The 14,865-nt window shown below is 33.1% G+C and overlaps 1 protein-coding gene across 1 annotated transcript; it reads left to right on the plus strand.

The window, feature by feature from the left end:
* The first annotated feature begins 7,438 nt into the window (after nucleotides 1-7,438).
* Nucleotides 7,439-14,430, plus strand: LOC139894604 (probable protein phosphatase 2C member 13, mitochondrial). The gene is made up of 9 exons (XM_071877996.1): nucleotides 7,439-7,764; nucleotides 8,470-8,780; nucleotides 9,881-10,008; nucleotides 11,724-11,822; nucleotides 11,942-12,100; nucleotides 12,276-12,362; nucleotides 12,477-12,568; nucleotides 13,637-13,711; nucleotides 13,871-14,430. Exons 2-9 carry the CDS (start codon nucleotides 8,521-8,523, stop codon nucleotides 14,225-14,227), a joined length of 1,257 nt encoding a protein of 418 aa, XP_071734097.1. The 5' UTR covers nucleotides 7,439-7,764; nucleotides 8,470-8,520; the 3' UTR covers nucleotides 14,228-14,430.
* The last annotated feature ends 435 nt before the right edge of the window (nucleotides 14,431-14,865 follow it).

Here is a 14,865-nt window from a genome sequence, read left to right on the forward strand (position 1 = left end):
TTTGTATACTAAATTTCGTCATTAAACAGTTTATAATGAATCACGAATTAAATACATATATTACTAGTAAAAGGTATATGATATACATGTTTTTGGAAAGCTGACGAAAAATCAATAACTTTTCATTTAGATATCGAATAGTTTCGATGAACGGGTTAAAAGATATGATCAACTGAATTATGATTGACGTTAATTGAAATTGCTTTTGAATATGCAATTAAGATTTAAACAACTTGTTTACGAGATTGATAAAATGGATTTTTAAATATTACCAGCCGAGTAAATGAATTCTTATATAAAGCACGTCTCGTTTTGTTGAACTATTGTCAAAATTAACTTTTTGAAACAACTTTGGATAACTTTTGTATGTCGATCTCGAGCATTAGGATTATGATACACTATGACCAGACCTAGCTTGGTAGACATTTATTGACCAACATATGCTCTCTAGGTTGAGATCTACGGTTATTTGGTATTCCGAGTTTCGATCACATTTCGGTGAACAACTTTATGTACTGCTAAGGTGAGTTTCATTTGCTCCCTTTTTAAATGCTTTTGAAATCTATATTTTTAGGCTGAGAATACATGCACTTTATTTTAAACGCAATGGATACAAGTACATACTAAATTCTACACTGAGTTTGAACCAAAAATCTCTTAGCTTTGGTAACTAGTAACTGCCAGTTATAAGAACTGGTGGGCGCGAGTAGTAGTATATGGATCCATAGGGCTTGATATCCCCGTCCGAGCTAGAGCACTAGCCTTTTAACGGACGCATGCTATTTGAGAAGCGTACACGTTGGTTTGCGTGTATTATCAAGATGATTATACAAAGGGTATAAATTATATATACGTTAAGTTTAGTTACCAGGGTGCTCAATTTTGTAGAATATTTTGATAAATGTTTCTGGATGAAACAACTGAAATCTTGTGATCCACCTTTATGTACAGATTATGCAAAACATTAAAACTATGAACTTACCAACCTTTGTGTTGACACTTGTTAGCATGTTTATTCTCAGGTTCCCTAGAAGTCTTCCGCTGTTTGCTTATATGTTAGACAAGCTATGTGCATGGAGTCTTACATGGCATATTTTTCAAGGAAACGTTGCATTCACCAAATCATCACCATGTATCTTATTTTGACTGCATTGTCAACGGAAGTACCATTGTAAACTATTATTTACGGTGATTGTCTATATGTAGATATCATAAGATGTCGAAAACCTTTGATTTAAATATTCATTTATGGTGTGCCTTTTCAAAAGAATGCAATGTTTACAAAACGTATCATATAGAGGTCAAATACCTCGCAATGAAATCAATGAATGATGTGTTCGTCCATATGGATTTGGAGCGATCGTCACACATACAACCTACAATTTTAATTTGTTTACAATGGATGAAACATACAAGATGCTCGAGTTTCTTGATGATGATTCCGATGATGAAAAAATTGTTAGTTTTATTAATAGTATAACGGAAGAAGAAGTCGAGGGAGAAGCAAGTAGTTCTATATTCCTAGAGATCGTGAAGATGCTGCTTTAAGGTTATACGATGATTATTTTTTGGAGACACTAATTTATCCCGAAAAAATAATTTAAGAGACGTTTTCGAATGAGTCGTCAGTTATTTCTCCGAATTGTGGAAGGTATATCTAATTTTAATGGTACCGATATTCCTGAATATTTTTTGTTTTTAGGGAACGTCCCGATGCAACATGTCGTCAAAGTTTGACAATTCTCCAAAAGTGTACAGCAACCATACGTTAAATGGCGTATGGAACTACAAACCCGATTTGTTTGACGAATATTTAAAAATATGTGAGAAAACGGCTGCTTTATGTTTAGATTATTTATGCAAATGCTTATTTCATCAATCTTCGTAATCGCGAATATCGTATTGTTGCCACGGCTGAGATTCAGGTACAGCTTCATCTTCACTTTCCTCAATGGCATAGCTTTCATCCCTCCATTCGGTGTAAAGCGTAATTGGTTGATTACGTAACAAGACTCGCCAAATCACACCAAATCAATCGTTAACTTCTTCAAGTAGCGAGGCAGGACCGTTGGGTTTTTTGAAAAACCATACTTGTTTGAACATGTAAGGTATGTCTTGTTGGAGCAACTTAAGCAACGTCAAAAAATTAGGACACTTGCGCACATCCATGAAATAATCATGTGTTTCGTACGAGGTATAATTCAACAATTCTCGTTCAAATTCACCCTCGTAATGAACTTTAACGCAAACATTCAACGGACTCATTTCGAACTGTGTGTGTTATGATTTGAGAGTTTTAGAAGAGATGAAGTGTGTGTTATGATTTGATAAGAGTGGTTGTTTATATAGGGGTAAAAACTAGCCCTTTTTTTTGAAAAAAAAAAACGGTTCAATAATATAGCTGTTATAGTTTAAAAATATTTTTAAAATATAAATATAATCATAAAATAATAAAAATAATATAATACAAATAAATAAAACAGAAAAAAGAAAAATAAAATGTCATCTCAGCATTCCACTATAAGGTAACACAAATAAGAAATACCGCCACTACTCCACCCAAAAAAATAAACACGTCCTACTCATCTAAAAAGTACAAAAAGGCAAGTGACACCAAAAAAATGCCACAACCGTTACAAATAGTTTAACTTGATACTATTTTGATCAAACGGACTTTCTTCAGTGGTATTAAATGCGTTGAGTTGTTCAATTGTGAGTAAACATTAATTAAACAACCATTTTGATCATTATGTACTATTTGTTGAATATGAAATAAGTAGTCGAATGGATAGAAACAAATTCATAATGTGTCAGTACTCGCGTATTTGGATACTATAATGTTCCTATTTACTACGGTCCATTTGGCCGTCTATCTCTTAACAATGTAATTTTCAATGTACTACCTAAAAAAAAAAATTGTAGATTTTTTTGTTCCGTTGGTCCCTCAGTTATACTCCAATTTGCTAACAGCGTTCCTCGGTTTTTAATTTTGCTTTACGCATCCTTTATTTATCAAAAATTTGCAATCAGCATCCCTCCACCTAACTTTCATTAAATAAGTCCGTTAAATCGTGACATGTGACTTTCATGTGAGTGTAAATTTGGCATTTTACCCATCTTCTTCATCTTCATCTCTATCTTCATATTCTTCACTAAAATAACAAAAACCCTAATTTATTTAATTACCTTGTCAAAATCAAATACAAAATCATCATCCTCGTTTATCATCATCGTTACAAGAATGTTTCAAAAAATCACTTACATCCAAAACCCTTTTATCTTCGTCTTGAAAACTGCTTTTTTGTGCTCGATAATTGCTGAGTCCTGATACAACACTTGGAAATTTTGACCCATTTATAAATGAGTTTGTTTGGGTTACTGTTTTTAATAATCGGTCAAAGGTATCAAGCTACAATATTTAACTTAAATGATGGTAATTGGATCACATGGGTTCAGCAAATTAAACTCAAATGTTACCCTGCGAGAAATAACAAACACATTTCTTCTTGTTCTTTAACTTACACTAACCTTTCTTTTTTGCAGAAAAAAAAATTCTTATCTCGTTTCAGACCTTGTTTCCAGATCTAACTACAAAATGTTTCAGATCTCACCGTAAAATAGACTGTCATCGTCATTATCATCTTCATCTTCGTCGGAACACTGTAGTGGTGACTTGCAATTAATTACGCTGGAACTCAGTGGTGGTTTAGAGACATTAAATTTGATTCTCAGATCTACAAACTACAAAGGCAAATAGCAGGTGGTAATTTCAAGTCATTTTTTATGAGCCCTATTTTGATTTTTAATTTTTGTACAAAGATTGAACCTGATGTAAATCTAATTTTGTTAGTTAAACGATTTTGTTTGAATGCAAATATAAGTTTGTACAAAAAAGGCCTGATTGCCCACTATATTATATCAAATTTAATGTTTGGGCACTAGTATGAAACATCGAAGCAAACATAAATTGCTTTAGTCAACTAAAACTAAATGGGCATAAAGGATTTATTTACAAGCAAGCCTTTGACAGAAATTATTGCATCTGATCTGTCTTTGCCGAAAAAAAGGGTTGGTAATGGATTATTTTTGTTCATATAATTTGAATTTCTTGTTAACTTGGTATTGATAATGAAGTCTTCTTCTTAATTAGGTTTGGTTTTGAGGTGTTATTGATTTTGGGGAAAAGATATGAAAATTAGGGTTTGTAATTTTAGGAATAACAAATTTCAAATTCAGATGAAGAATGGTAAAAAGACGAATTTACCCTCACATGCAAGGCACATGTCAAGTGTTAACGGTCTTTTAAACGGAATTTAGACGGATGGATGCTGATTGCAAATTTTTGATAAATAAATGACACGCAAAGCCAAATTAGAAATCGAGAGACGCTGTTAGCAAATTGGGGTATAACTGAGGGACCAACGGAGCAAAAAAGTCAAAAATGTAATATGAAAGTCACTTTTACCCAATAAAGAGTATATTCTTTTTTTCTTGTCCACAAAATAGTCTGATTACAATTTAATACGTAAAATGGTGTCTTGGTGAAAAATAGTGTCAATTGGGATAACATGTGACACCGTGAATTTTTTTTATAATTCTTATTGATGATGTGTATTTACATGTCATCTTTCATTTCGTGACTAGTATTTTAACATTTTTTAATTTTTACAATTTAGTGGCTAGAATTTTTTCCTTGAATCTCCATCTTCAACAAAAATAATAAGCATCATTATCATTATCACATTCATAACAGCATAATTATTATATAAAATTTAAACTTTAAAACTCAAATTCATAACATGCTTCGTAATCTCCAAAACCAATTGTTCCATCATCGACGCACCAATCACCTGCTGTCGTTCCCACTCCCTCTCCCTCTTCACCACCACCGCCTGTCCTCAGACAACACCACCACCTGTCCTCCGACTGCACTACCGCCATCTTAAACCCACTAAAAAAACATAAACTCTATTTTCTTCACACCAATTAAACAAAAATTAATCACTAATTTCATGTTTCCGTTGGAATTTTATGAAAGTACCAGACTGAAAAATGACAAAAAATAATATTATTCGAACCCATTTGTCCGGTTGACCGTATGTTGACACTTAAGTTTTAATTTGGGTTTAATTTGTGTGATTTGGATTTGTATTTATGAATTGTGTATCATTTAATTTTGGGAAGAAGGATGATGAAGATGGTGTACAAATCTAGGAATAATCATATGGGAATAATCATGATGATGATGAAGATGAAGATGAAGATGAAGGTGATGGTTGAATTTTAGTTAAGTTATAGATATGGGTGTTGAATCATTGTTTGATCACTTTAATTTTCTTTTCTTTCTTTCTTTTTTTTTTTTTTTTACCAAGTTAAAATTGAATAAAATAGTACTGGTATTAATGATGTGGCATTGAAAGTATCACGCTTGAAATATTAATGATGATTTAATTAACATGAAATACACACATAAGCAACAAAAATTAAAGTTCATTCCTAAATATTGACATCGAATATACATGTAAGCATAAAATAATATAATACAATGATAAGAGTAAGATATTATCTCAATTACAACTATTTTTCAATTACACACATTTTTATGTACTAAATTAAAATCATACTTCTTTATGGTAAAAAAACCGGTATACACCTTAATTGAAAAAAGTGACATTTATGTTATAGTATCTTATTGAACAATTTACCCTAATAAAAAAAAAAAAAAAATCCGACATCACTAATTGTCCACTAATCAACTAGGTGCTCAAGTTGTAGCTAATACATTGAACGGAGTGAAAGTGAAGTGTTCACTATTCAACTAATTTTGATGCAGTTCCTCCGCTTGCCTCATCATTTATTTATTTATTCACTTTTGCAAAAAAAAAAAAAAAAGAAAGAGAAAAAAAAAAAAGTACACAATTAAATTAAAACGATATTGCAGGTTATGTGACTAGAACAAACGATACAATTGCACTACCAATTATAACAATTTAATTTATCGTCGCTAATACAAACCATAGAATACCACTATTGATGAACATCCGTTCGTAACACTTGAACCAAATGTAAATGCAAGAACACACCAACAACCAAGCGAACCAAACACATGGCGTCCCGACACCCATCAAATCCCACCGTTAACGACCAAACATCAGTGCTTCTCCTAAAACTACGTAGCAAGTAGAAGACGTAAACGATAGACCGCTAAAACCAACACTACCAAATCACGTAAAGAATTACCCTAAGATCACCGCCAATCTGACAATCAAATAATTCAATACCAGGAAATTCAAGAACATCCCACTCAAATAGGCTACCGGAAAATTAAAATTGGAACTTAAAATTTATTTTTATGATTATGGTTATTTTGCTTAAACTATATTGAATTTTATTTGAACATAAACCGAACTGAAATTAAATTTGATTATGATTTGGTTTTTATTTTGATTTGAAACTAGAAAAAATTCGACCGCGCGTTGCTGCGGTTGTGTTCATCGCGCGGTCATATTTGTATATACGTTGTTTGGTACCTAATATATCTAGTAGGTTGGGTTGTTTGTTGGACGTGTACGTATATGTATGAAATATAGCTCGAAATATTTAGTGTTTTTTTGACGATGTCCGTTTCGCGTATAGTTAGTCGCGTTGTGTTCGTAAAATAATATCGAGTTGAACGATGGTCTCGGAAAAATTTAGCTCGCACCGAGCGAGAATATAGGGCCCGTTATTTAGTGTTTTTTTAACGATGTCCGTTTCGCGCATAGTTAGTCCCGTTGTGTCCGTCTGATTTTTTCGAGTTGAACGGTGGTCTCGGAAAAATTTAACTCGGACCGAGCGAGAAGATAGGGCCCGTTAAAAATACGGGTGGAATAATTTTCTTTTGTTTTTTTTAAAATTATATATTTACGTTTTTTACCCCTAAAAAAGTAGAAAGTTGGGGGTCGTTTTGTATATGAAGCCGTTTTGGGTGTAGTGTGAACGCAAACTCGTTTTGTATATGAAGCCGAATTTGAGGGGCCGAGTGTACTGTGAACGCAAACTCAAAGCGACATTCGGATAAAACTGAAACTACGATTTTACGGATGCATATTACTACCTCCGTCCCACTACAAGTGTCCACTTACTTTTTGCACACAGTTTTAGGAAATCCCACTAACTCCATTCTCAACCAATCAGAAATCTTCTCTCTCCAGAATAACCTCGGTTGAAACACAAAGTGGACACTTGAAATGGGACATCCCAAAATGGAAATGTGGACACTTGTAGTGGGACGGAGGGAGTAGTATATAGGGATAATGTCAAATCATTTCAGTTTTATTTTAATAATTTTTATTTAAAATAAAATAAATTGAACCGGATAAACTGAAAAAATTAAGACTCCTGAAAACCAAACCAAATATGAACCGAAAGAAAATTCGGAAGGATCCAGAGTCCAGACCCGATTAAAAAGGGAGATATGAGTATGCCACGTGGCAAAGGTATTCAATGACAGAGCTCACTGACACTCCTGCTGTACTCACATACCACTCTACCCATACCCATACCCATTCATAATAAAACACCCAAAACCGTCCTGTTTTACTTCCCCCAATTTTTCAATTTTATTTTTCCAATTTTAGGGTTTCAGATTCCCCGTTTTTTCTGATCTCGTATCTGCATCTCAGATTCCGATCCTCACCTTTACTTTTTCCCTAAATCGATTTAATTTAACATGTTTCTAGATCTGTTTTTGTTTTCCAAGTTCTGGATCAAATCTCTCTAAAAGTAAGATTCTTCTGATTCAGATCACTTTTTGTTATATTATTCAATTAATTTTGTTATCTGATTGTGTGGATTTTTAATTAAGTTTGTTAATATGAATTTAAATTATCACATTATAATTATATAATTATTGTTTGCAAATTCAATGCTATATATAGATAATGTGTAAAGGTTGTATTCTAGTTTTAGCTGATTGCGTTGAAATATGTGATACAGATGAGCTGAAAATGGTTATATATGTATAAATATATAGGATATGATATACTTGTGTTGTATGTGTGGATTTTTAATTAAGTTTGTTAATATTAGCTTAAATTATCGCATTATAATTATTGATTGTAAATTCAATGCTATATAGATATAATGTGTAAAGGTTGTATTCTAGTTTTAGCTGATTGCGTTGAATTATGTGATACAGATGAGCTTGAAATGGTTATATATGTATAAAAATATATGATATGATATGATATGCATGTGTTTTATGTTTAAGTGTTTATTATGAGAAACTATAGGTTTGGAGTTATCGACATTGTTGTTTAAGAAAGTTTATATACGATTACCAGGATATTTATTTTTACTGGATGACATTAATGAAAGATGATTGTTCAAATAATCTTATATCCTTATAAAGATAGTTACATTACATGAGCTCTCATGTTATGTCGAATATGATAGATTTGCGATTCTTATTGTATGTTGTTTGTTAAGGTTAAGATTTGGTGGTTAACATTAAAGACAAACCAGCTTGTGGATTCTTAGATGGTATGCAGCAGTCATCTCAAGACAGTGATTCTGCAAGCTCGGAATATTCAGAAAGTTGCAAACGGGTTGGTTCGTTTTGCGAGTTTCAAAAGAAGTCCAAAGACTATTTCTGCAGTGAGATTTGCGCCTGTTAGAATATTTACATCGGTTACGAAGATGATGGTGGATACCAGTGCAACAGGTAATCGCGGTTTGACGAGTAGCACCTCACCTGAGAAGGATGATGATGGTGGCTTTGCAAGTGGAGGATGGAAGAGGTGATTTTCCCTTTAATTATTTCTTTCTATTTTATTGATTCTTTTTTTAATGTTTTTTTTTACATTTAATTGCAACTGAAATACAAAAGTGTATTATATAGCACATTCCCTGTCTATTTATCCGTTTTCTACAAACATGAAACTATGAAAGTGTATTTGCATGGATACGTCATACGTGGATGCAATAATGACTGTGCACTAAATGACGAAAGGCGTTTGGTGTTCATGTTATTTTTCAACATGGAGGCCATTTATATTTCTAATATAAACTAATATAGATATTAATATGCATTGATACCTTAGTCTCCTATATTTCTCGCATTCAGCTTTATGGGGTAATTTATCGTTCATACTTCTAAATGGAAATAGTACTGAGGTTCGCTGCCTCAATTGTGAGTCCAACACATGTTTTGACTTGTTCTAAAATTGGAAAGCCTAATAAATCTTGTCTTGTTGGTGTTTGTTTAAAGATTGCACGACTCATTTGTGAGTATTATCAATATCATTGAAGGCTAATTTATTCTTTCTTTATGTTAGTTCACAGGTTATCGGATACTTATATTTTTTGTAACGTCTTTCTAATAATTCTGCTTTATCTGATATTAAATCTCCATATTAATAATTATAATTAATATTGATAATTTAATAATACTTAATAATAATGTTCGTAATAAAAAGGTGCTTTTTTTGGTATTCAATAGGAAGGGGTAAAGTGATTTTATAACTGAACGACTTATTGAACATGAGGTATTATTTTTTTTGAAAAGCGAACATGAGGTATTATAGAAGTACAAATAGTAAAAGGGTTACCTATCAAAGCTTGTTGCACTTCCTAGAGTCTTGTTACGTGTTTCAGGTTGATAATAATTAGGTTTACTGTTGTATTGATCTATAAATCTATTGGACAATCTGGTAGAATAACATGTTAGATAAGAATAAAATGTTAGATATCTGATAAGTGAGAATCATGCCATCTGATTTCTTTGTGACTACCACGTATTAGTGTTTTTTTTTTTTTTTTTTTTTTTTTTTTTTTTTTTTTTCAATTCATCTTTGCAAACTTCTACTTACATGTCTTCATACTGATTCCGTTTTGACAGTGAAGATGGAAAATTGAGCTGTGGTTATTCAAGTTTCAGAGGTAAAAGAGCCAACATGGAGGATTTCTATGACGTCAAGACTTGCAAAATTAACGGACAGACGATCTGCCTATTCGGGATATTTGATGGTTATATTCACTCTCATTCATGTTTACTATAAAAATCGGTCTTATCACTATACTTTAATGGATTTAGTATTGTTTTAGAAGCATAAACTTTCATAAACTTTAAGCTTGGGGAACTTTGATAATTTAGGGATATACTTCATTCAAGTTCGAAAAATCTCAAATTAATTTCCTCATAGTTTTTAACGAATGTGTGTTGAATAACTAAGGCATCTCTCCAATTCCCAATACCGTTGCAAGGTGAGATTAAGAACATCAACAATTTCTATACGATCTTCTATTTGTGGAGTTATTTCTTAGTTCACAAAGGTGGCAGAGGCCTTTTTCACCTGATTGTCTTCAGCCCTTGACAATATAAAAGTTTTATCTTCTCGACTAGACTACAAGAAGACAATGTGGTATGAAGGGCCTCCTCACTTATTGTTACATAAACATCTTTAACTCGTATATATTTACGCAATTCATCAGAATGTTGTTGTTTAATAGGTCTTTACTCGAGTTTATCTCAGCCTTTACACGAACCTTATGTAGGTGTTTACCACAGAACAACTCATCGTTCAAAGTAAACGAGATGAACTATAGTGAATACCTTAATTAGCAATAATATTCTGATAGGTTGTGTCAATGTAGGTGAGTTAGAGAAGTTTATTGTAACAATTAGTTAGGAGATCCTTTATACAATATTGTGAGAAGATAAAGCTTTATATTGTCAAGAGCTTAAGAGAATCCGGATGAAAAAGCTTCGCCACCTTCGTGACCTAGAAGTAACTCCACAAATAGAAGTTCATGTAGAAATTGCTGGTGTTCCTAACTATGTTAAGTACACCTTGCAGCGGTATTGGAAATTGGAGATGCCTATGTTATCCGACAAGATTCATTAGAAACTGTGAGGGAATTAATTTTAGATTTTTTGAACTTGAATGAAATATATCTCTAAATTATATCAAAGTTCCATAAGCTTGAAAGTTTATGTTAATCGAATAGCCCATTTTCTATTTGGTTTTGGTTCCCTTGGGAATTGAAAAACAATGAAAAAGGGTTGCAATTTACCGAAAGAGACAAAGCACGATACCTATGCATTAACACACAAGTTTGATATCTTGTTTTAGAGAAGAACCTAATTCGTCATTACTTCCCCCGTAACATCGATAGTTACTTTAGTATAATTCACCACACGGTAACTTTATTATACTGTTATAGATACATAAGGTGACTTATAGCTGATCTTTCATGATTAGGAAAGTGGTTTCTTGGGACTTGTTTTTACAGCATTTATTGGATGCTCATTCCCCATCCGTGGGGATCTGTAAACACATAAACAAAGAAACACCTAGGTTTAACTAATAAAATATTAACATTCTGGTGGACATGTGTTTTAAAACATTGCTACGTAATAAATTCATGGACACATGTAGTAAGGAAGTTTAGCTACAAGTTCAATAAACATGACAGAACATTAAATTGACTGAATTTTTAGTATGCGCTTGTTATTACCTAATGTTATCCACTATTTACGCTCCGTATTTTGTTTTTTCCAAGGCGACGTCTTCAACTAGCTATTTTTGTGTAAAATAATATTATTTTATTATATGAACTAAATACTTACATATTTCATGCATTCTATAATTGTATCTTTACGTAACAACAATAAATATTACCTGTCAATTTACTCTTATAATGCATGCCGTTCTTACTGGTATATGGTTGGTTTTTTGAAGGTCATGGTGGTTCACGGGCAGCTGAGTATTTGAAAGAACATCTTTTTAAGAACCTCATGGGTCATCCGGAGTTTTTAAGCAACACCAGATCGGCCATAAGTGAGTTCTTACGATATTTAAGTATAAAAGGAATTTTAATTATTGAAGAAATTTCAGGTCTTGGATTGGTCTCATTTATTTAAACATGAACTGATTCACAAATTTGAATGAATTCACAGGCGAAACTTATCAAAAAACAGACGCAGACTTCTTAGAGTCAGGAAAAGATTCATTTCGTGATGATGGTTCTACAGCTTCAACAGCAGTTTTAGTTGGTAACCATCTGTATGTCGCTAATGTTGGGGATTCTCGAACTGTTATATCCAAGGCAGGCAAAGGTACTTTACGTTTTCTAGATTTCAATTTGGTACGAGTTTGATAATGATTTAAAACTAAGGTTTCTGACCAAAAACTGGTATAATCATTATTAATATCGTATTTGATATTCTGCTTGTGTTATTATTGAATCGAGTATTTAAAAATTTAAATATCTAATATTTGTATATTTAACAGCTATCGCCCTATCTGATGATCACAAGCCAAACCGAAGTGATGAGAGGAAGAGAATCGAAAATGCTGGTGGGGTTGTGATGTGGGCAGGTAATTTGACAATGCTGTTGACTCCGTTTGTTTTTTAGTCAACTCGTGACCACTTATACATGATACATATGTAGAGTTTAAATCATCATATATTCATATTCATGTTCTTTACAGGTACTTGGAGAGTTGGAGGTGTCTTAGCAATGTCTCGTGCTTTTGGAAACCGTATGTTGAAGCAATTTGTTGTCGCAGAACCTGAAATCCAGGTTACTTCAAACTGTTTTTTTGTCATTTGTGTTGTTTCGTTCTAGATGTTCTTTTATCGTGACCACATTCTGATATAATATAATTATAAATTTTTGTTGCTATTATAATAATAGGCTTTGATGTCATAGTGTGTGTTGTCCATGTTTAGAGTATTGCCAGTCGAAAGAAACACACTTATCCAGTCCCTGAAATTTGCGTCATTTGCATTTTGGCATATCATATGAAAATCACAATTTAAAAACAACGTTGTGGTAATCGCTTGTCAACTAATCGGCCAAGTCGGAACTAGTCGGGTGTTCATTTAGTGTTTGATCATTAGAGGAAAGTGTGAGCATGTATAAAATTCGGTGTGTTCATTCACATATATTCGTTAGAATCAAAAGCTAATAGGTTACATCATTAATGAATCTTGTACATGTTTACATACATGCTTACATATAATTAAGTGCACATATAAAAACAAAACAAACAATGTAGCAACAGCTCAGTGGTATTCGGTACCTTTGAAGCTGGGACCCACCATGTGGAAGCTTGGACCTAAAACAGGCGAAAGGTTCAATCCTCACTCGCCGCAAGAATTTACATCTCTTGTGGCAGTGAGATGATGATGTTAGCTCCTGTCATGTGTGGGGATCCGGTGGAGGTAATTTTCCGGCATCCGACTCTTTAGGGGTGGGTCTGGTGGGTTTCCAAAGGAAACACATGGTGGGGTGTCCCTGCCAAATATACACCTTTTGGACCTAAAACAAACACGTAGACATGGAACAACGCTCAAGTACATAACCCATTATACATTTTTCACAGGTTTAATTAACAGCTAGATGCTGAATTAATTGATTCAAAAAAGTACCTTCTAAAGCTAGATAGTTTCTCCTTTGGATTAAGCTATTAATGTCATATATAGAAACTAAGAAAGTAATTATAATATCTGATAATATGGAATATGTGATGACATGATCGGGTAATAATTATAATTTTCCATAGATATTGATTGAAGTCCTTAATCATTCAGTATTAGGAAGTTGAGCAATGGAGCACCATTAAAAACTCTTCAATTGTTTTCTCAGGAACAAGAACTTGACGAAGAAGTTGAAATGCTTGTTCTTGCAAGTGACGGTCTTTGGGATGTTGTACCAAACGAGGTATCATCTCGTGAAACCTACATTCACTTTATTAATTATAACCTCTTTATCAATAAATATTCATAATCATATTATGGTTACAGAATCAAATATATCAAACATAAAATAAACGATAGTTAGATCTGTCGTATTGTAACTTTTCTGCCCGTCCTTCACCAGGATGCTGTTTCGTTAGCGCTGTTGGAAGAAGAACCCGAGTCGGCTGCTAGAAAGTTGATTGAGACCGCTTTTAGTCGTGGAAGTGCAGATAATATCACCTGCATTGTAGTCAGACTTTACCATGAACCAACTATTAAACCCGAACCTCAAACCCTATCTGAAACCAAAAATGAAGTCCAAACTGAAACTGAAACCGAAGAAGCCCAAACCAAAATGGAAGAAGCCCAAACAGAAACTGATACCAAAATGGAAGATATTCAAACCCAAACTGAACCCGAATCCCAAAGTGAAAGAGAAACCAGAACCGAGTCCCAAACAACTGAACCGGAAAGTAAGAGTGGACCAGCAGATGGGTGAATGATTCGGTTAATATGGTTCACATTGTATCAACTATTGTCTCAAGCTTCTAATGGTGAATCTCCATGGGTTCTCTATTAGAGAATGACTGGGTGTTGAATTTTTATCCTACCATCTGTTGCTGGCCTGCCTGTGTAAATTTTGTCTATGGTGGTTTTCATTATTAATGCTATTATTTTATAATAATGACATCATTTTGCATTTTACATTAATGTAATTTCTAGGTTGTGTGATTGGTTTTTGCTTGATAAAGTGCTGAATGGATACTGAAACCTTTTGTGAATTGAGCAAACACCGATTCTGGGAATTTTGAAGTGCTCTTGTTTGTTAAATCGAGAACCGGATCTTTGCTGCATTGAGCAAATTCAGTTCAAGTTGCATTAATCTTGCTTGAAATGTATTACTCAAATGTTTTATTGAAAGCCACGTGGTATAACGTTTATATGGTATTCATAAAAACACCAACACCACCAACTTTCAAATACCCATCTTTGAAAAATGGTTTCAGTTAACATTTGTAGTGGGTTGTTTTTTTGCACTTTTTTTGATAACTGCGGTGTGGAATTTTTTTTTTTTTCTTTTTCTTTCCTGGAGTAGTAGTGGTGTGAGTTTTTGATGTAAGTTGTTAGTGGGACGTT

The sequence above is a fragment of the Rutidosis leptorrhynchoides genome, chromosome 2 (genome assembly GCF_046630445.1).
Source record: "Rutidosis leptorrhynchoides isolate AG116_Rl617_1_P2 chromosome 2, CSIRO_AGI_Rlap_v1, whole genome shotgun sequence".
Classification (NCBI taxonomy): domain Eukaryota; kingdom Viridiplantae; phylum Streptophyta; class Magnoliopsida; order Asterales; family Asteraceae; genus Rutidosis; species Rutidosis leptorrhynchoides.

Excerpts from the sequence above, each read along its gene's own strand:
- LOC139894604 (XM_071877996.1), top strand. The coding sequence starts at position 8,521 with ATGGTATGCAGCAGTCATCTCAAGACAGTGATTCTGCAAGCTCGGAAT. Across the intron at positions 10,009-11,723 it reads CCTATTCGGGATATTTGATG|GTCATGGTGGTTCACGGGCA; the intron begins GTTATATTCACT and ends GGTTTTTTGAAG. Across the intron at positions 12,363-12,476 it reads TGGGGTTGTGATGTGGGCAG|GTACTTGGAGAGTTGGAGGT; the intron begins GTAATTTGACAA and ends TGTTCTTTACAG.